The following is a 23501-nucleotide window of genomic DNA, read 5'->3' on the forward strand; positions in this document are numbered from 1 at the left end:
TAAGCATGTCTTCTCTTTCCTCCGCCCATCATCACTACCTTTATTACCACCAATCCTCTATTCATTAAGAGAATTAAACCTCTGCAATACTGTCAGCATGAGAGAGAGAGAGAAAACGAGAGAGGAGAGAGAGAACGAGAGAGGAGAGAGAGAACGAGAGGAGAGAGAGAACGAGAGAGGCGAGAGAACGAGAGGCCGAGAGAGGAGAGAGAACGAGAGAGGAGAGAGAACGAGAGGAGAGAGAACGAGAGAGGAGAGAGAACGAGAGAGGAGAGAGAACGAGAGAGGAGAGAGAACGAGAGAGGAGAGAGAACGAGAGAGGAGAGAGAACGAGAGAGGAGAGAGAACGAGAGAGAACGAGAGAGGAGAGAGAACGAGAGAGGAGAGAGAACGAGAGAGGAGAGAGAACGAGAGAGGAGAGAGGAGAGAGAGAAGGAGAGAGGAGAGAGAAAAGGAGAGAGGAGAGAGGAGAGAGAGAAGGTGAGAGGAGAGAGAACGAGAGAGGAGAGAGGAGAGAGAAGGAGAGAGGAGAGAGAAGGAGAGAGGAGAGAGAAGGAGAGAGGAGAGAGAGGAGAGAGGAGAGAGAGAAGGAGAGAGGAGAAGAGTGAGAAAGAACCATGGAGAACAAGAGAGAAAGTGACAAAGAAAATGAATAAAGAGAATGCATAAATGAGTCAGTCAGTGATGACTTGTGCAGTCATTGTAATTAGAGATCAAAGGAGTTCCCCTGCTGTGTCCGTCTGTCTGGCTGGTGTGGGTCCTCTAGAGTGGGCAGAGACGGGGTATGTGACTGGCAGCCATAGCAACACCAGACAGTCTGCTGATGCCATCTACCCCCTAAAGCACTACTTTTTTTAACCAGGGCCCTATAGGGAATAGGGTCCCGTCTGAGACTTATTCTCAGTCATAGCCACCTGCTATGGTAACAGAGGGGTTCTGAGACCAATCACAACCTGAGGATAGAGTCTCAATTCCTGTTAACATTCATGACAGAGTTGTGCAAGTGTCTGAGTTAGGTGCTAAGTCATATCCCATATTAGGATTAGTCCTCATTCATCCAAGTGTCTGAGTTAGGTGTTAAATCATATCCCATATTAGGATTAGTCCTCATTCATCCAAGTGTCTGAGTTAGGTGCTAAATCATATCCCATATTAGGATTAGTCCTCATTCATCCAAGTATCTGAGTTAGGTGCTAAATCATATCCCATATTAGGATTAGTCCTCATTCATCCAAGTATCTGAGTTAGGTGCTTAGTCATATCCCATATTAGGATTAGTCCTCATTCATCCAAGTTTCTGAGTTAGGTGCTTAGTCATATCCCATATTAGGATTAGTCCTCATTCATCCAAGTGTCTGAGTTAGGTGCTAAATCATATCCCATATTAGGATTAGTCCTCATTCATCCAAGTGTCTGAGTTAGGTGCTAAATCATATCCCATATTAGGATTAGTCCTCATTCATCCAAGTATCTGAGTTAGGTGTTAAATCATATCCCATATTAGGATTAGTCCTCATTCATCCAAGTGTCTGAGTTAGGTGCTAAATCATATCCCATATTAGGATTAGTCCTCATTCATCCAAGTGTCTGAGTTAGGTGCTAAATCATATCCCATATTAGGATTAGTCCTCATTCATCCAAGTATCTGAGTTAGGTGCTAAATCATATCCCATATTAGGATTAGTCCTCATTCATCCAAGTGTCTGAGTTAGGTGCTTAGTCATATCCCATATTAGGATTAGTCCTCATTCATCCAAGTGTCTGAGTTAGGTGCTAAATCATATCCCATATTAGGATTAGTCCTCATTCATCCAAGTATCTGAGTTAGGTGTTAAATCATATCCCATATTAGGATTAGTCCTCATTCATCCAAGTGTCTGAGTTAGGTGCTTAGTCATATCCCATATTAGGATTAGTCCTCATTCATCCAAGTATCTGAGTTAGGTGCTTAGTCATATCCCATATTAGGATTAGTCCTCATTCACCCATATAGCTGGCAAGCAAGGAGAACCCAGCATCCTCAGATGAAATGAGACTAATCCTGTAGTTGAGGAAAGACTTGAATTTCAATTCAAAAGACACATTAATATTTATCAGAGTTGCACAAGTGTCCCCATTTGACCCTATGAGTGGTGAACACAGTAAGGAACAACCTAACAATGCTCAGATGAACTCAGACACACTTAGGCAGCGCCCCAAACACCACTATTGCCTTTTATAGTGCACTTTTTTGGGGTAGCACACTATATAAGTAGCATTTTGGATGCACCTTAAAGACATAACCAGGTCAATATGTGAGGATATATGCAGCATCACATCATGTACCATAGAGACATTCTATTCATCTACCCCCTATAGCTTCAGCATGACAACACAGCAACACAGTGGTTTAGTATTAAAATATATTTGAGGAGTGATTCAAAATGAAACAGTTGCATAGCAGAAGAAACAAACGAGCTGATGACGACGTGACAACTATTTGGCAAATGATTTAAGGATGTTTGAAATCCATTGAAATGGTTTCAGAAGAATTGACAGTGGTGACAGGGATCACTAGAGAAAGGCAGTACCTGTGCTGTAGACAACCTCCACAAGTCATGGTGGTTCACAGCTCAATGATTTACACAAGTACCATTCAATTATATACATAAGTAATGATCATTTTAGCATTTCTCTTTTCCATATCTAGAGTCTCATGTTTCACACACAGGCAATGGTCTACAACGACAATAAGAGCCATTTTGAAATAAACAGTTTTAAAAAATGATACAGGAAAAACAATTATGGCATAAAACATACCAGCAAACATTCTATACTATCAGCATTGAGCTAAAGTGGTTACTATTTCAGATAAACATTAATTTATCCACATACATACTATTTCAGATAAACAGAGCCCTGATTCATCTATCCACACTATTTCTGATAAACAGAGCCCTGATTCATCTATCCACACTATTTCTGATAAACAGAGCCCTGATTCATCTATCCACACTATTTCTGATAAACAGAGCCCTGATTCATCTATCCACATACGTACTATTTCAGATAAACAGAGCCCTGATTCATCTATCCACATAGTACTATTTCTGATAAACAGAGCCCTGATTCATCTATCCACATACGTACTATTTCAGATAAACAGAGCCCTGATTCATCTATCCACATACGTACTATTTCAGATAAACAGAGCCCTGATTCATCTATCCACATACGTACTATTTCAGATAAACAGAGCCCTGATTCATCTATCCACATACGTACTATTTCAGATAAACAGAGCCCTGATTCATCTATCCACATAGTACTATTTCAGATAAACAGAGCCCTGATTCATCTATCCACATACATACTATGTCTGGACCCAAGATGGAAAAATGAAGACAAATGATTTATTTATTGTATAAAAATGAGAAGATGTTCAACTTCAGCTCTACTGTGTATTGGCACTTAGTTAGAGCTCCCACACACGCTTGACTATGTCCACCAGTTACTTTCAGTGAGACGTTGATATCAATGGTACAGTATGAATATGCTTCATCTTTTAGTCCGGTGGGCTGGTTTTACTACCGTATAGGGGAGAGCTGACCCTGAATAGGGACACAGTCATCATGTGAAGAGGTTCAAGGCTGCACCCTATTCCCCTGCATAGTGCACTACACTGAGAACCCACATCCAAAATATATCAGCGACAAATACAAATCATGACAAAAACAAAGTGATTAACCAGTCATAACTAGCCAATGGCAATGCAGATTACACAGTAAGCAACCAATCGATTAAACACAGGATATGACATCATGGAACACCCTGCTTCTTCGCTTCTAGAAACTTTTTAAAAACACAAATTAACAAACTTAGTTGTGCCCATCCATCCTTTAAAAAATAATTTCATCTTGGTATGTAAAGCGTCTTTTGCATAAAGCCTGTGCCATAAAAATATATTTACATACAACACCACTCTCCTAAGTCGGGTCTACTCTGGAGCACATTAAACATCTGATTCTCTGTGCAAGCTGCAAGTCATCAACACCAGGTTGTATATCATGGGACTGACAGGTATAGTTGCTATGGTTGGTCAGTGGTGGTGTACCGTATATCCTCTGTAGGCTGGGTTTACAGTCTGCTAGCTCACTCAGGGACTACACTGAAGGCCCTTGCTCATTCAGTCTATAGGATCCATAGAGTCAGAGAGAGAGAGAGGGAGACTGATGATTAGGGATCACCCTGTCCAACTTTGGCCCAGTAGCTCTGCTCCTTTACAAGTATTTTGGCCAAAACGCAATAGTTTCCCACAGCTTCTCATGTCTCTAGGGGGAAGAGATATGTGTAGCTCTTCATGGTTGATACTGTAATAGTCTGAAGTCTGCCTCAGTCTCCGGTCCCCCTCATCTTGGTCTACAGAGTGGTCCCATAGCTCCTCCCCCTTTCTCTAGGGGTCAGAGGTTAAAGATCGGTGACTTTGTTCTCGAGGGCGGCGGCTATCTGCTGCAGCCGCAGGGTCAGCTGTTTACTCTGGGCGGCTGGGTCCTCATCTAAAGACTGGATGATCTGGAGGGAGGGAGGGAGGGAGGGAGGGAGGGAGGGAGGGAGGGAGGGAGGGAGGGAGGGAGGGAGGGAGGGAGGGAGGGAGGGAGGGAGGGAGGGAGGGAGGGAGGGAGGGAGGGAGGGAGGGAGGGAGGGAGGGAAAAATGAGAGAGGACACAAAAGAGACACTAGTAAACAGATTTTCCTGCGACAGCAAGTGACATTAATTTGTCTAATTTCCTACAGGATGTAGTCAACCAAGAGGATAGGGCCTTCAAACCACCAAACAAGGAAGTGAGTCCTAAGGTTCTTAACCAAGTGGATAGGGCCTTCAAACCACCAAACAAGGAAGTGAGTCCTAAGGTTCTTAACCAAGTGGATAGGGCCTTCAAACCACCAGACAAGGAAGTGAGTCCTAAGGTTCTTAACCAAGTGGATAGGGCCTTCAAACCACCAGACAAGGAAGTGAGTCCTAAGGTTCTTAACCAAGTGGATAGGGCCTTCAAACCACCAGACAAGGAAGTGAGTCCTAAGGTTCTTAACCAAGTGGATAGGGCCTTCAAACCACCAGACAAGGAAGTGAGTCCTAAGGTTCCTAACCAAGTGGATAGGGCCTTCAAACCACCAGACAAGGAAGTGAGTCCTAAGGTTTTTACCCCGTCATAGTATTTGCTGGCATACTGGTAGAGCTGGTGCAAGGCTGCCTGGGTATTCAGCGTGTCTGTGTGTTCCTGGAGAGCACAAAGAAGGAAGGATGAATTTTATTGTTGTATTCTGATGATGCAATAGAAGACTGCCCACACACAAGTACAAACAGATGTGAGTTCACGTGTACGTACCCTGGACACCTCAGCCAGGTGTGTGTTCATGTCCTGGTCACTGACTGGGACCATCTGCTTGATTCCCTTGTAGTAACTGAGGAGAGACAGAATGATAGAGAGATGTCTGATTGGCTGCCAGGTCCTACCAACCTATCCCCTTGTGTTGTTTCTGATGCACTAGAAGAGAGTATTTCTGGTGTGTTCTGACTGCAACCTATTCTCTATATTGGCCAAGAGTACTGCAGTATCGGCTCATTTGATGGGCAGTCAATCATGAAAAGGGATGAATATGAGAGAACTCACTCGTCCACCATCTTCTTATAGGTGGAGATCTCCTTTGCATAGAGCAGCTTGTTGCTGGGAGATTCCCGGCTCAGTTTGTGTTCCGTCTTGGTGCAGGCGTCCATGAAGGTCTGAGCGATGACGGACAGCGACGCATCCACCACCTCCGTCACGTGCACGTCAAAGATGAAGTGAGGGTTCTTCAGGATGTTCACCCAGAAACGCATGGGCAGGCTGGGGATAGAGAACACACACATTAGTATACACACCAACACACACCGCACCGCGCAGAGCAACCCAGCATGAGAGCAAGGTGAAACAGTCGCAGGCTATCCAAACTAAAAGCCAACTCCTTCCCATCTAATTTAACAAGATAACAGATCCCTTTTCCTTCTGCCTCACAGACAAGCTGAGTCACTCAAACCCAGACATCTGAACTCAACCCAGGAAAGCACAACTAAACAGGTGTATGACTGAATGAAGCCTAATAAAGCAGCCTCAGTCCAAAAATAAATCCTGTTACAGTGGTGTGATGCTCCTCCTCTGAGAAGGACTAGAAGTGCTGTGTTATTAAAACGCTGACTGGGGGAGCCTGCAGGGGTAATCTGATCTCCATCTACCTCTGAATCAGCCTTGGTCCAGTGAATTCCTAATGACTACGGTCTGTCTGTCTGTCTGTCTGTGTGTGTGTGTCTTATCCTCCAGGTCACCTCGGGGTACACCGAGCTACAGCCTCTTTAAGAATTTATATTTGTTGGCTGGATGCTCACTCTCCCGCTCAAGGTCTTACGTTCTCTCCCTCTATCTGTCTCTTTCCTCTCCGTCCCCTCTAGCCAGCTCAGCTTCACACCTGCTCTAACCCCTACAAACCTCTTCTTGACTGGAGAACAGGCCTGGGGAACATTATCCAGGATACTGGGGGAGAATTAACAAGCCTTTTTAGCTGAATCACATTCACTGAAAGCCCTCATTTAATTGGCTTGCTGATGTCCCCTCTTGCTGATATGCAGGAGAGGGGTGGGAGAGAAAGGGAGAGGGAGGGAGAGAGAGAAAGAGGGTTAGTAAGTGTGTGAAACAGGAGAGAGACATTTAGGAAGGGACTGAGAATGGAGAGAGGAGAGGAGAGAAACAGGGGAAGAGTAAGTGAGTGAAAGAAGAGATGATGGATAGTGAGAGAGATGTCTCTAGAGTCTAATGAATTCAGTCTTTCATCTCCTCATCCTGACTAGAGATCTTACTCTGCCACTCATCCCCACCTGTCAATCCAATACGCATCACAAGCACTATCTATATTTAATAGTTCCCATCAACAGGAGTTCACTAATTCACTCTGATAACGTCCAGGGGTTTCAGGGGAGTTAGGAGTCAGACCCTAGGACTACAACATGGTGAGGAGGAGTCAGACCCTAGGACTACAACACGGTGAGGAGGAGTCAGACCCTAGGACTACAACCTGGTAAGGAGGAGTCAGACCCTAGGACTACAACCTGGTAAGGAGGAGTCAGACCCTAGGACTACAACCTGGTAAGGAGGAGTCAGACCCTAGGACTACAACATGGTAAGGAGGAGTCAGACCCTAGGACTACAACATGGTAAGGGGGAGTCAGACCCTAGGACTACAACACGGTAAGGAGGAGTCAGACCCTAGGACTACAACATGGTAAGGAGGAGTCAGACCCTAGGACTACAACACGGTAAGGAGGAGTCAGACCCTAGGACTACAACACGGTGAGGACAGTCAGACCCTAGGAATACAACAAGATGAGGAGTCAGACCCTAGGACTACAACATGATGAGGAGGAGTCAGACCCTAGGACTACAACACGATGAGGAGGAGTCAGACCCTAGGACTACAACACGGTGAGGAGGAGTCAGACCCTAGGACTACAACACGGTGAGGAGGAGTCAGACCCTAGGACTACAACACGATGAGGAGGAGTCAGACCCTAGGACTACAACACGGTGAGGAGGAGTCAGACCCTAGGACTACAACACGGTGAGGAGGAGTCAGACCCTAGGACTACAACACGGTGAGGAGGAGTCAGACCCTAGGACTACAACACGGTGAGGAGGAGTCAGACCCTAGGACTACAACACGGTGAGGATGAGTCAGACCCTAGGACTACAACACGGTGAGGAGGAGTCAGACCCTAGGACTGCAACACGGTGAGGAGGAGTCAGACCCTAGGACTACAACATGGTAAGGTGGAGTCAGACCCTAGGACTACAACACGGTGAGGAGGAGTCAGACCTTAGGACTACAACATGGTAAGGGGGAGTCAGACCCTAGGACTACAACATGGTAAGGAGGAGTCAGACCCTAGGACTACAACAAGATGAGGACAGTCAGACCCTAGGAATACAACAAGATGAGGAGTCAGACCCTAGGACTACAACACGATGAGGAGTCAGACCCTAGGACTACAACATGGTGAGGGCAGTCAGACCCTAGGACTACAACACGGTGAGGAGGAGTCAGACCCTAGGACCAAAACACGATGAGGAGTCAGACCCTAGGACTACAACACGATGAGGAGTCAGACCCTAAGACTACAACATGGTGAGGAGGAGTCAGACCCTAGGACTACAACACGGTGAGGAGGAGTCAGACCCTAGGACTACAACACGGTAAGGTGGAGTCAGACCCTAGGACTACAACACGGTAAGGAGGAGTCAGACCCTAGGACTACAACACGATGAGGAGGAGTCAGACCCTAGGACTACAACACGGTGAGGAGGAGTCAGACCCTAGGACTACAAAAAGGTGAGGAGGAGTCAGACCCTAGGACTGCAACACGGTGAGGAGGAGTCAGACCCTAGGACTACAACACGGTAAGGTGGAGTCAGACCCTAGGACTACAACACGATGAGGAGGAGTCAGACCCTAGGACTACAACACGGTGAGGAGGAGTCAGACCCTAGGACTACAACACGGTGAGGAGGAGTCAGACCCTAGGACTACAACACGGTAAGGTGGAGTCAGACCCTAGGACTACAACACGGTGAGGGCAGTCAGACCCTAGGACTACAACATGGTGAGGAGGAGTCAGACCCTAGGACTACAACACGATGAGGACAGTCAGACCCTAGGACTACAACACGATGAGGAGGAGTCAGACCCTAGGACTACAACACGATGAGGACAGTCAGACCCTAGGACTACAACACGGTAAGGAGGAGACAGACCCTAGGACTACAACACGGTGAGGAGGAGTCAGACCCTAGGACTACAACATGGTGAGGGCAGTCAGACCCTAGGACTACAACACGGTGAGGAGGAGTCAGACCCTAGGACTACAACACGGTGAGGGCAGTCAGACCCTAGGACTACAACATGGTGAGGGCAGTCAGACCCTAGGACTACAACATGGTGAGGGAAGTCACACCCTAGGACTACAACACGGTGAGGGAAGTCAGACCCTAGGACTACAACACGGTGAGGAGGAGTCAGACCCTAGGACTACAACACGATGAGGAGGAGTCAGACCCTAGGACTACAACACGATGAGGAGGAGTCAGACCCTAGGACTACAACACGATGAGGACAGTCAGACCCTAGGACTACAACACGATGAGGAGGAGTCAGACCCTAGGACTACAACACGATGAGGACAGTCAGACCCTAGGACTACAACACGGTAAGGAGGAGTCAGACCCTAGGACTACAACACGGTGAGGAGGAGTCAGACCCTAGGACTACAACACGGTAAGGAGGAGTCAGACCCTAGGACTACAACACGATGAGGACAGTCAGACCCTAGGACTACAACACGATGAGGACAGTCAGACCCTAGGACTACAACACGATGAGGACAGTCAGACCCTAGGACTACAACATGGTAAGGAGGAGTCAGACCCTAGGACTACAACACGGTGAGGAGGAGTCAGACCCTAGGACTACAACACGGTAAGGAGGAGTCAGACCCTAGGACTACAACACAATGAGGAGGAGTCAGACCCTAGGACTACAACACGATGAGGAGGAGTCAGACCCTAGGACTACAACACGATGAGGAGGAGTCAGACCCTAGGACTACAACACGATGAGGACAGTCAGACCCTAGGACTACAACATGGTGAGAAGCAGTCAAGTGTAGAAGAAGGTTGGAGGTACTGAACTATTGTGTGTATACAGTGTGCATATCTGTGGGTGTGGTTACGTGCATGCATGTGTGTGTGCGCGTGTGTAGTGTTCATATGCGTGTGTGTTTTTGTGTGTGTGTGTGTACCTGTTGGTCTTCCAGATATGGACGGTCTCCTCCTCAACGTTGTCGTGTTTCAGAGCCTGCTCATCCAGGAAGTCAAAGAAGTATTTAACTGCAGGAGGAACCACGGCTCCAGAACACAACACACTGCGGAAGAAATCATCCACAAACTGCTGCAGAGTACCCTGCAACACACCGAGGACACACACACATTAGGACACACACAGTAGGACATATCCAGAGCGACTTCATCTTAAGATAGCTAGGTGGGACAACCACATATCATATTAGGTGGTCAGTAGACAGTATCTGACAGACACGGATACAAAATCAGCTCACATTAAGTACACCAACATACACTTACACCCACCCAATCAGTGTGTCTCCTGTCCACCCACCCAATCAGTGTGTCTCCTGTCCACCCACCCAATCAGTGTGTCTCCTGTCCACCCACCCAATCAGTGTGTCTCCTGTCCACCCACCCAATCAGTGTGTCTCCTGTCCACCCACCCAATCAGTGTGTCTCCTGTCCACCCACCCAATCAGTGTGTCTCCTGTCCACCCACCCAATCAGTGTGTCTCCTGTCCACTCACCCAATCAGTGTGTCTCCTGTCCACCCACCCAATCAGTGTCTCTCCTGTCCACCCACCCAATCAGTGTGTCTCCTGTCCACCCACCCAATCAGTGTGTCTCCTGTCCACTCACCCAATCAGTGTGTCTCCTGTCCACCCACCCAATCAGTGTGTCTCCTGTCCACCCACCCAATCAGTGTGTCTCCTGTCCACCCACCCAATCAGTGTGTCTCCTGTCCACCCACCCAATCAGTGTGTCTCCTGTCCACCCACCCAATCAGTGTGTCTCCTGTCCACCCACCCAATCAGTGTGTCTCCTGTCCACCCACCCAATCAGTGCTACATCTTCTACATGTTCCGGGTCAAATCAGTAATGTAGAAGTAATTCTGCACTGTGCTAAAGGTGTTATAACCCTATTATAACTGCTGTAGGTAGTGCTATAACTGCTGTAGGTAGTGCTATAACTGCTGTAGGTAGTGCTATAACTGCTGTAGGTAGTGCTATAACTGCTGTAGGTCGAGCTATAACTGCTGTAGGTAGTGCTATAACTGCTGTAGGTAGTGCTATAACTGCTGTAGGTAGTGCTATAACTGCTGTAGGTAGAGCTATAACTGCTGTAGGTAGTGCTATAACTGCTGTAGGTAGTGCTATAACTGCTGTAGGTAGTGCTATAACTGCTGTAGGTAGTGCTATAACTGCTGTAGGTAGTGCTATAACTGCTGTAGGTAGTGCTATAACTGCTGTAGGTAGTGCTATAACTGCTGTAGGTAGTGCTATAACTGCTGTAGGTAGTGCTATAACTGCTGTAGGTAGAGCTATAACTGCTGTAGGTAGTGCTATAACTGCTGTAGGTAGTGCTATAACTGCTGTAGGTAGTGCTATAACTGCTGTAGGTAGTGCTATAACTGCTGTAGGTAGTGCTATAACTGCTGTAGGTAGTGCTATAACTGCTGTAGGTAGAGCTATAACTGCTGTAGGTAGTGCTATAACTGCTGTAGGTAGAGCTATAACTGCTCTACGTAGTGCTATAACTGCTGTAGGTAGTGTAGTTATCAGACTGACTAACCTTGACAGAGAGCAGTCGTGTCAGGTAGATCTCAGCGATGGCTTTAGTCGTGGCCTTGGCCTTCAAACTTCCTCTCTTAGATTTGACCTCATCCAGCTCGTCTGCTGGCCGCACCAGGTGGAACACCTTGTCATCTTCCAACAGGGCGTTCTCTACAGGGACACCAGGGACATGTTCAGTGGGCATCAAACAGAAGACAACAGACTCAAACAGGGTGGGACAACCTCAACTCTTTTTTGTTTCCTCATGCAAAATGTTTGGCCATAATGAACACGACCCAAAGTTGAGAAGTTTTTCCAAGATGCTGATCTCAGGTCAGTAGCGCATTACCCACCCTGATAGTTAAGGTTAGGATTGGAGGACAGGTAGGCTGATCCTAGATCTGTGCCCAGGGATAACATACTGAGGATATAATGAAATCGGACTCACTTTCTTCATGGCTATCCTGGTTCTGGTGGAACTGGCGATGGGTGTGAAGCACTCTGGACAGCACCAGTGTGGCATTGTCTCTCACCTGAAACACACAGTACCACATATAGTTAACACAGTACCATACCACATATAGTTAACACAGTACCACATATAGTTAACACAGTACCACATATAGTTAACACAGTACCACATATAGTTAACACAGTACCACATATAGTTAACACTGTACCGTACCACATATAGTTAACACAGTACCACATATAGTTAACACAGTACCGTACCACATATAGTTAACACAGTACCACATATTGTTAACACAGTACCACATATTGTTAACACAGTACCACATATAGTTAACACAGTACCACATATAGTTAACACAGTACCACATATAGTTAACACAGTACCACATATAGTTAACACAGTACCACATATAGTTAACACTGTACCGTACCACATATAGTTAACACAGTACCACATATAGTTAACACTGTACCGTACCACATATAGTTAACACAGTACCACATATAGTTAACACAGTACCGTACCACATATAGTTAACACTGTACCACATATAGTTAACACTGTACCGTACCACATATAGTTAACACAGTACCGTACCACATATAGTTAACACAGTACCGTACCACATATAGTTAACACAGTACCGTACCACATATAGTTAACACAGTACCACATATAGTTAACACAGTACCACATATAGTTAACACAGTACCGTACCACATATAGTTAACACAGTACCGTACCACATATAGTTAACACAGTACCACATATAGTTAACACAGTACCACATATAGTTAACACCGTACCACATATAGTTAACACTGTACCGTACCACATATAGTTAACACTGTACCGTACCACATATAGTTAACACAGTACCACATATAGTTAACACAGTACCGTACCACATATAGTTAAGACAGTACCACATATAGTTAACACAGTACCGTACCACATATAGTTAACACTGTACCGTACCACATATAGTTAACACAGTACCACATATAGTTAACACAGTACCACATATAGTTAACACGGTACCACATATAGTTAACACAGTACCACATATAGTTAACACGGTACCACATATAGTTAACACAGTACCACATATAGTTAACACAGTACCACATATAGTTAACACAGTACCACATATAGTTAACACAGTACCACATATAGTTAACACAGTACCACATACAGTTAACATGGTACCACATATAGTTAACACGGTACCACATATAGTTAACACAGTACCACATATAGTTAACACAGTACCACATATAGTTAACACGGTACCACATATAGTTAACACAGTACCGTACCACATATAGTTAACACTGTACCACATATAGTTAACACGGTACCACATATAGTTAACACGGTACCACATATAGTTAACACTGTACCGTACCACATATAGTTAACACAGTACCGTACCACATATAGTTAACACAGTACCACATATAGTTAACACAGTACCACATATAGTTAACACAGTACCGTACCACATATAGTTAACACAGTACCACATATAGTTAACACAGTACCACATATAGTTAACACAGTACCATATATAGTTAACACAGTACCACATATAGTTAACACAGTACCACATATAGTTAACACAGTACCGTACCACATATAAACGTCCCATTTCACGACTCTGTCTTTCAAAGATAATTCGTAAAAATCCAAATAACTTCACAGATCTTCATTGTAAAGGGTTTAAACACTGTTTAGGCCCTTCTCCCCCAATTGCTCAGTTTGACCACTGTGTTCTTGGGGACCTTCAATGCTGCATCATTTTTCCCCCTGGTACCCTTCCTCAGATCTGTGCCTCGACACAATCCTGTCTCGGAGCACTATAGACCATTTCTTAGACTTCAATGGCTTAGTTATTGCTCTGACATGCACTGTCAACAGTGGGACCTTATATAAAAAGGAGTGTGCCTTTCCAAATCGTGTGGCATTGTGTGTAGATTGCTTGGGGGATTATTTTAATTTTTTAATTATTTAAACTATTTTAGAATAAGTCAAGGGGTCTGAATACTTTCTGTATAGTTAACACAGTACAGAAACATATAGTTTGAGTTTCACATAGTTTCATTAAACTGTGAAATAGCAAAACCCAACATTTCAATGGCATGCTCAACTCCGAACATCTTTAGCCCAGGAACAATTCAACGTTAATAAAGCCAGCCAGTCCTGATAGATATTCACATTAACTATACAGTAAGCTGAGAAGATATTCAGAGAGAACACGAATACCAGGCTGAAGTTCTCAGCCAGCCCTGATAGATATTCACATTAACTATACAGTAAGCTGAGAAGATATTCAGAGAGAACACAAATACCAGGCTGAAGTCCTCAGCCAGCCACTCACGTTGTAATGTGCCAGGGTGTTGAGTCTCTTCCACCTTCCCTCCTTCTGTGATGTCAGGTCCATGTCAGACAGGATCTGCCCTGTAGAGCCAGGCCGCCACTCTGTGGACGGGGTGGGAAGTGCAACTTATACATTAGAATATTACTGAAAGGTACAGTTGAAGTCAGAAGTTTACATACACCTTAGCCAAATACATTTAAACTCAGTTTTAAACAATTCCTGACATTTAATCAGAGTAAAAATTCATTGTCTTAGGTCAGTTAGGATCACCACTTCATTTAAGAATGTGAAATATCAGAATAATAGTAGAGAGAATGATTTATTTCAGTTTTAATTTCTTTCATCACATTCCCAGTGGGTCAGAAGTTGACATACACTCAATTAGTATTTGGTAGCATTGCCTTTAAATTGTTTAACTTGGGTCAAACGTTTTGGGTAGCCTTCCACAAGCTTCCCACAATAAGTTGGGTGAATTTTGGCCCATTCCTTCTGACAGAGCTGGTGTAACTGAGTCAGGTTTGTAGGCCTCCTTGCATGCACACGCTTCTTCAGTTCTGCCCACAAATGTTCTATAGGATTGAGGTCAGGGCTTTGTGATGGCCACTCCAATACCTTGACTTTGTTGCCCTTAAGCCATTTTGCCACAACTTTGGAAGTATGCTTGGGGTCATTGTCCATTTGGAAGACCCATTTACGACCAAGCTTTAACTTCCTGACTGACGTCTTGAGATGTTGCTTCAATATATCCACATCATTTTCTTTCCTCATGATGCCATGTATTTTGTGAAGTGCACCAATCCCTCCTGCAGCAAAGCACCTCCCCAACATGATGCTGCCACCCCCGTGCTTCACGGTTGGGATGGTGTTCTTTGGTTTGCAAGCCTCCCCCTTTTTCCTACAAACATAACGATGAGCATTACGGACAAACAGTTCTAATTTCCTTTCATCAGACCAGAGGACATATCTCCAAAAAGCACAATCTTTGTCCTCATGTGCAGTTGCAAACCATAGTCTGGCTTTTTTTATGGTGGTTTTGGAGAAGTGGCTCCTTCCTTGCTGAGTGGCCTTTCAGGTTATGTCAATATAGGACTCGTTTTACTGTGGATATAGATACTTTTGTACCTGTTTCCTCCAGCATCTTCACAAGGTCCTTTGCTGTTGTTCTGGGATTGATTTGCACTTTTCGCACCAAAGTACGTTCATCTCTAGGAGACAGAACTCATCTCCTTCCTGAGCGGTATGACGGCTGCGTGGTCCCATGGTGTTTATACTTGTGTACTATTGTTTGTACAGAAGAACGTGGTACCTTCAGGTGTTTGGAAATTGCGGCCAAGGATGAACCAGACTTGTGGAGGTCTACAATTTTTTTCTGAGGTGTTGGCTGATTTATTTGGATTTTCCCATGATGTCAAGCAAAGAGGCACTGAGTTTGAAGGTAGGCCTTGAAATACATTCACAGGTACACCTCCAACTGACTCAAATTATGTCAAATAGCCTATCAGAAGCTTCTAACGCCATGACATAATTTTCTGGAAATTCCAACTTAGTGAATGTAAACTTCTGACCCACTGGAATTGTGATATAGTGAATTATAAGTGAAATAATCTGCCTGTAAACAATTGTTGGAAAAATGACTTGTGTCATGCACAAAGTAGAAGTCCTAACCGACTTGACAAAACTATAGTTTGTTAACAAGAAATTTGTGGAGTTGAAAAACGAGTTTTAATGACTCCAACCTAAGTGGATGTAAACTTCTGACTTCAACTGTATGTAGACTAACGTACGTGCAAAAATATGAAACTCATTGTTGTTTCCCCCAACTCTTAGCACAGGATAACAGTGGTAGAACCATGTGTGTTCTCACCAAGAGCAACACTGTCCACCTTGGGTCTCTGTGAGTAGGGCAGGTTGCGGTACACCTGTTCAATGATCTTCTCCTTCACCTGAGAGATGGTGTCACAGTTTAGCACCTTCACCGGCGTCACGTCTGGTCCCTCGCCGTGCACCAGCACCTGCAGGGTCTGGTTGGACACACACAGCTGTCAATCATCTATCATCCAGAATCACACTGAGCTCATGATTAGGTCACACCCATTTGTTTTGGTACATGCTAGCAACATGTTGGGCACAGTCCCCTAGGAGCCCCGTGTCGTTCAGAGTGTACTCACCAGGACGCAGTACTCCACGTCGTCCCCTAGGAGCCCCGTGTCGTTCAGAGTGTACTTGGCCTTCTTCATCTTAGCGTCCACTGGGCCCTTCTCTACCTGGTGCTTGATGGCCTTGAACAACTTGTATAGGGGTTCGCCCGCAGAGTCCTACACACACAAAGTGAAGATGCACACACACACAGCGAGAGGGGAGTGAGCTCATCAGTTCTAATGAGACCGTTCTCTCAGTGTAATTACTGAAGATACGGCTCCATGTTCACTGTCACACATGACTGATTGTTTAAAGAGCGCTTTAATCCAAAAATCAATAAGACCAAATAAATTGGAACATTTCATCTAAAACATTAGAAGAAATGGAGAGCGAGAGAGAGAGGAGCGAGAGAGAGAGAGAGTGAGAGAGAGGAGCGAGAGAGAGAGGAGCGAGAGAGAGAGGAGCGAGAGAGAGAGGAGCGAGAGAGAGAGGAGCGAGCGAGGAGCGAGCGAGAGAGGAGCGAGCGAGAGAGGAGCGAGCGAGAGAGGAGCGAGCGAGAGAGGAGCGAGCGAGAGAGGAGAGGAGCGAGAGAGAGCGGAGAGAGAGAGCGGAGCGAGCGAGCGGAGCGAGAGAGAGAGGAGCGAGAGAGAGAGGAGCGAGAGAGAGGAGCGAGAGAGCGAGAGAGCGAGAGCGCGAGAGAGAGGAGCGAGAGAGAGCGAGAGAGAGGAGCGAGAGAGCGAGAGCGCGAGAGAGAGAGAGCGAGAGAGAGGAGCGAGAGAGAGGAGCGAGAGAGAGGAGCGAGAGAGAGGAGCGAGAGAGAGAGAGAGAGGGGAGCGAGAGAGAGGAGCGAGAGAGAGGAGCGAGAGAGAGGAGCGAGAGAGAGGAGCGAGAGAGAGAGCGAGAGAGAGAGCGAGAGAGAGGAGCGAGAGAGAGGAGCGAGAGAGATAGAGAGCGAGAGAGAGGAGCGAGAGAGAGAGAGCAGGTTTGAATGAAAAAGGTGAGTCTCACCCTGAGGAACTGATACAGACAGATGGACATCCAGTTACACAGCATCCTCTCCACCACCGTCTCTGACCTGCACACACAGTCAACATGTTAACTACGGTCTGACCTGTACACACACAGTCAACATGTTAACTACTGTCTGACCTGTACACACACAGTCAACATGTTAACTACTGTCTGACATGTACACACACAGTCAACATGTTAACTACTGTCTGACCTGTACACACACAGTCAACATGTTAACTACTGTCTGACCTGTACACACACAGTCAACATGTTAACTACTGTCTGACCTGTACACACACAGTCAACATGTTAACTACTGTCTGACCTGTACACACAGTCAACATGTTAACTACTGTCTGACCTGTGTACACACAGTCAGCATGTTAACTACTGTCTGACCTGTACACACACAGTCAACATGTTAACTACTGTCTGACCTGTACACACACAGTCAGCATGTTAACTACTGTCTGACCTGTACACACACAGTCAGCATGTTAACTACTGTCTGACCTGTACACACACAGTCAACATGTTAACTACTGTCTGACATGTACACACACAGTCAACATGTTAACTACTGTCTGACCTGTACACACACAGTCAACATGTTAACTACTGTCTCTGACCTGTACACACACAGTCAACATGTTAACTACTGTCTGACCTGTACACACACAGTCAACATGTTAACTACTGTCTGACCTGTACACACAGTCAACATGTTAACTACTGTCTCTGACCTGTACACACACAGTCAACATGTTAACTACTGTCTCTGACCTGCACACACACAGTCAGCATGTTAACTACTGTCACCACCTAGGTTTACTAGGCACCATACCAAAACACTACGCAACAGAGAGATACTATCGAACCTTGTCCAATAACAAATGCCTGTTTTCATGAAGACAAGCCTGATTGGAAGGCAGGGTGTGTCTCACCTGCGCAGCATGAGTTTGGGGTTCTTGCTGTGCACGTATTCCTCCATCAGCTCCAGCAGCAGGCTTCTCATGATGTCTGTGTAGTACTCTAGTTTACCATGCAGAGCCACGGTCAGTAACGAGGCAAAGTAGACCCTGGACCTGGCATTAAAGTCTGGACGGCCCTCCAAGGTCTTGATGAACTGAGAACACACAGAGAACGCAACAGAGAGATGGGGTTAGCAACTCAGTATAACTCCATAGAACATCTGTAGGTATAGAACGACGGCAATACTCAAACTGTATCTTGGCACAGGTACTTTAGACAGGCAGACAGACTAACAGACAGGCAGACAGACTAACAGACAGGCAGACAGACTAACAGACAGGCAGACAGAGCCAGACAGACAGGGAGAGAAACAGTCAGTCATCTCAGCTAGCTGAGTAAACCTACATTGATGAGGAAGGTCTTAGAGTTGAGCAGGTTAGAGAACTGGTTGAGGGCTTGAGCTACGATGACCTTCCGCCCCTCGGGGATGTCCAGCTTGCCAGTGATCATGACGTCGTTGTCCCCGTCTTTAGAGGGCAGGAAGAAGACCCGGTCTGTGTAGGTCTTATAGTCCAGGAAGGGGATCCTGGCCTCACTCAGGTCATTGGTCTGGTCCTCCATCTCAATCATCAGGTCTGGAGGAAGATACAGAACACAACAAGACTAGCTCCTAGTAGAACCCAAACGCAACAACAAGACTAGCTCCTAGTAGAACCCAAACGCAACAACAAGACTAGCTCCTAGTAGAACCCGAATGCAACAAGACTAGCTCCTAGTAGAACCCGAACGCAACAACAAGACTAGATCCTAGTAGAACCCAAACGCAACAAGACTAGCTCCTAGTAGAACCCAAACGCAACAACAAGACTAGCTCCTAGTAGAACCTGAATGCAACAACAAGACTAGCTCCTAGTAGAACCCGAATGCAACAAGACTAGCTCCTAGTAGAACCCGAACGCAACAACAAGACTAGATCCTAGTAGAACCCAAACGCAACAAGACTAGCTCCTAGTAGAACCCAAACGCAACAACAAGACTAGCTCCTAGTAGAACCTGAACGCAACAACAAGACTAGCTCCTAGTAGAACCTGAATGCAACAACAAGACTAGCTCCTAGTAGAACCCAAACGCAACAAGACTAGCTCCTAGCAGAACCCGAACGCAACAACAAGACTAGCTCCTAGTAGAACCCGAACGCAACAACAAGACTAGCTCCTAGTAGAACCTGAATGCAACAACAAGACTAGCTCCTAGTAGAACCTGAATGCAACAACAAGACTAGCTCCTAGTAGAACCCGAACGCAACAACAAGACTAGCTCCTAGTAGAACCCGAACGCAACAAGACTAGCTCCTAGTAGAACCCAAACGCAACAAGACTAGCTCCTAAGAGAACCCGAACACAATGACAAGACTAGCTCCTAGTAGAACCTAAACGCAACAACAAGACTAGCTCCTAATAGAACCCGAACGCAACAACAAGACTAGCTCCTAGTAGAACCCAAACGCAACAAGACTAGCTCCTAGTAGAACCCAAACGCAACAAGATTAGCTCCTAGTAGAACCCAAACGCAACAACAAGACTAGCTCCTAGTAGAACCCAAACGCAACAAGACTAGCTCCTAGTAGATCCCAAATGCAACAACAAGACTAGCTCCTAGTAGAACCCGAACGCAAAAACAAGACTAGCTCCTAAGAGAACCCAAACGCAACAAGACGAGCTCCTAAGAGAACCCGAACGCAACAAGACGAGCTCCTAGGAGAACCCGAACGCAACAAGACTAGCTCCTAAGAGAACCCGAACGCAACAAAACTAGCTCCTAGTAGAACCCAAACGCAACAAGATTAGCTCCTAGTAGAACCCCAACGCAACAAGACTAGCTCCTAGGAGAACCCAAACGCAACAAGACTAGCTCCTAGGAGAACCCAAATGCAACAAAACTAGCTCCTAGTAGAACCCAAACGCAACAAGACTAGCTCCTAGGAGAACCCAAATGCAACAAGACTAGCTCCTAGGAGAAACCAAACTGAACTTTAACTGACCTAAGACAGAGAATTTTTACTAGGATTAAATGTCAGGAATTGTGAAAAACTGAGTTTACATACACCTCAGCAAAATACATTTAAACTTCCAACTTCAACTGTACATATTACCTCGACTAACCGGTGGTCCAGCACATTGACTATGTACCGGTACCCCCTGTATACAGTCTCCACATCGACTCTGTACCGGAACCCCCTGTATACAGTCTCCACATCGACTCTGTACCGGTACCCCCTGTATACAGTCTCCACATCGACTCTGTACCGGAACCCCCTGTATACAGTCTCCACATCGACTCTGTACCGGTACCCCCTGTATACAGTCTCCACATCGACTCTGTACCGGTACCCCCTGTATACAGTCTCCACATCGACTCTGTACCGGTACCCCCTGTATACAGTCTCCACATCGACTCTGTACCGGTACCACCTGTATATAGTCTCCACATCGACTCTGTACCGGTACCCCCTGTATACAGTCTCCACATCGACTCTGTACCGGTACCCCCTGTATACAGTCTCCACATCGACTCTGTACCGGTACCCCCTGTATACAGTCTCCACATCGACTCTGTACCGGAACCCCCTGTATACAGTCTCCACATCGACTCTGTACCGGTACCCCCTGTATACAGTCTCCACATCGACTCTGTACCGGTACCCCCTGTATACAGTCTCCACATTGACTCTGTACCGGTACCCCCTGTATACAGTCTCCACATCGACTCTGTACCGGTACCCCCTGTATACAGTCTCCACATCGACTCTGTACCGGTACCCCCTGTATACAGTCTCCACATCGACTCTGTACCGGTACCCCCTGTATACAGTCTCCACATCGACTCTGTACCGGAACCCCCTGTATACAGTCTCCACATCGACTCTGTACCGGTACCCCCTGTATACAGTTTCCACATCGACTCTGTACCGGAACCCCCTGTATATAGCCTCCACATTGACTCTGTACCGGTACCCCCTGTATACAGTATCCACATCGACTCTGTACCGGTACCCCCTGTATACAGTTTCCACATCGACTCTGTACCGGAACCCCCTGTATATAGCCTCCACATTGACTCTGTACCGGTACCCCCTGTATACAGTATCCACATCGACTCTGTACCGGAACCCCCTGTATATAGCCTCCACATTGACTCTGTACCGGTACCCCCTGTATACAGTCTCCACATTGACTCTGTACCGGAACCCCCTGTATATAGCCTCCACATTGACTCTGTACCGGTACCCCCTGTATACAGTCTCCACATTGACTCTGTACCGGAACCCCCTGTATACAGTCTCCACATCGACTCTGTACCGGAACCCCCTGTATACAGTCTCCACATCGACTCTGTACCGGTACCCCCTGTATACAGTCTCCACATTGACTCTGTACCGGAACCCCCTGTATACAGTCTCCACATTGACTCTGTACCGGAACCCCCTGTATACAGTCTCCACATTGACTCTGTACCGGTACCCCCTGTATACAGTCTCCACATCGACTCTGTACCGGTACCCCCTGTATACAGTCTCCACATTGACTCTGTACCGGAACCCCCTGTATACAGTCTCCACATTGACTCTGTACCGGTACCCCCTGTATACAGTCTCCACATCGACTCTGTACCGGTACCCCCTGTATATAGCCTCCACATTGACTCTGTACCGGTACCCCCTGTATATAGCCTCCACATTGACTATGTACCGGTACCCCCTGTATACAGTCTCCACATTGACTCTGTACCGGTACCCCCTGTATACAGTCTCCACATCGACTCTGTACCGGAACCCCCTGTATACAGTCTCGCTATTGTTATTTTACTGCTGCTCTTTAATTATTTGGTACTTTTATTTCTTATTCTTTTTTTAAACTGCATTGTTGGTTAGGGGCTTGTAAGTAAGCATTTCACTGTAAGATCTACACCTGTTGTATTCGGCTCATGTGACTAATAACATTTGATTTGATAGTGTGTGTGTAATGTTATAGTAGTGTGTATGGTGTGTGATAGTGTGTGTGTAATGTTATAGCAGTGTGTGTGGTGTGTGATAGTGTGTGTGCAATGTTATAGCAGTGTGTATGGCGTGTAATGTTATAGCAGTGTGTGTGGTGTGTAATGTTATAGCAGTGTGTATGGTGTGTGATAGTGTGTGTGTAATGTTATAGCAGTGTGTGTGGTGTGTAATGTTATAGCAGTGTGTATGGTGTGTGATAGTGTGTGTGTAATGTTATAGCAGTGTGTGTGGTGTGTAATGTTATAGCAGTGTGTATGGTGTGTGATAGTGTGTGTGTAATGTTATAGCAGTGTGTGTGGTGTGTAATGTTATAGCAGTGTGTATGGTGTGTGATAGTGTGTTTGTAATGTTATAGCAGTGTGGGTTGTGCCGTGGTGGAGGTCTTTGTGGACTATACTCGGCCTCGTCTCAGGATGGTAAGTTGGTGGTTGAAGATATCCCTCTAGTGGTGTGGGGGCTGTGCTTAGGCAAAGTGGGTGGGGTTATATCCTTCCTGTTTGGCCCTGTCCGGGGGTGTCATCGGATGGGGCCACAGTGTCTCCTGACCCCTCCTGTCTCAGCCTCCAGTATTTATGCTGCAGTAGTTTATGTGTCGGGGGGCTAGGGTCAGTTTGTTATATCTGGAGTACTTCTCCTGTCCTATTCGGTGTCCTGTGTGAATTTAAGTATGCTCTCTCTAATTATCTCTGTCTTTCTCTCTCTCTCTCTCGGAGGACCTGAGCCCTAGGACCATGCCCCAGGACTACCTGACATGATGACTCCTTGCTGTCCCCAGTCCACCTGACTGTGCTGCTGCTCCAGTTTCAACTGTTCTGCCTTATTATTATTGGACCATGCTGGTCATTTATGAACATTTGAACATCTTGGCCATGTTCTGTTATAATCTCCACCCGGCACAGCCAGAAGAGGACTGGCCACCCCACATAGCCTGGTTCCTCTCTAGGTTTCTTCCTAGGTTTTGGCCTTTCTAGGGAGTTTTTCCTAGCCACCGTGCTTCTACACCTACAT

General features: G+C 46.1%; 1 protein-coding gene across 1 annotated transcript in view; it reads right to left on the minus strand.

The window, feature by feature from the left end:
- Nucleotides 1–2388: 2388 nt before the first annotated feature.
- Nucleotides 2389–23501, minus strand: part of LOC110490697 (plexin-B2) — a 171824-nt gene continuing 150711 nt past the window's right edge. Inside the window, exons 26-38 of the mRNA XM_036956929.1 lie at nucleotides 18842–19071; nucleotides 18409–18590; nucleotides 17459–17525; nucleotides 16480–16626; nucleotides 16176–16332; nucleotides 14312–14412; nucleotides 11905–11989; nucleotides 11476–11627; nucleotides 9860–10020; nucleotides 5652–5864; nucleotides 5367–5442; nucleotides 5184–5258; nucleotides 2389–4551 (exon numbers count right to left, since the gene is read on the minus strand). Of these exons, the coding sequence (XP_036812824.1) occupies nucleotides 4447–4551; nucleotides 5184–5258; nucleotides 5367–5442; nucleotides 5652–5864; nucleotides 9860–10020; nucleotides 11476–11627; nucleotides 11905–11989; nucleotides 14312–14412; nucleotides 16176–16332; nucleotides 16480–16626; nucleotides 17459–17525; nucleotides 18409–18590; nucleotides 18842–19071 (1751 nt within the window). The 3' untranslated portion in view covers nucleotides 2389–4446. The remainder of the gene's footprint in view (nucleotides 4552–5183; nucleotides 5259–5366; nucleotides 5443–5651; nucleotides 5865–9859; nucleotides 10021–11475; nucleotides 11628–11904; nucleotides 11990–14311; nucleotides 14413–16175; nucleotides 16333–16479; nucleotides 16627–17458; nucleotides 17526–18408; nucleotides 18591–18841; nucleotides 19072–23501) is intronic.

The sequence above is a fragment of the Oncorhynchus mykiss genome, chromosome 21, assembly GCF_013265735.2.
Source record: "Oncorhynchus mykiss isolate Arlee chromosome 21, USDA_OmykA_1.1, whole genome shotgun sequence".
Classification (NCBI taxonomy): domain Eukaryota; kingdom Metazoa; phylum Chordata; class Actinopteri; order Salmoniformes; family Salmonidae; genus Oncorhynchus; species Oncorhynchus mykiss.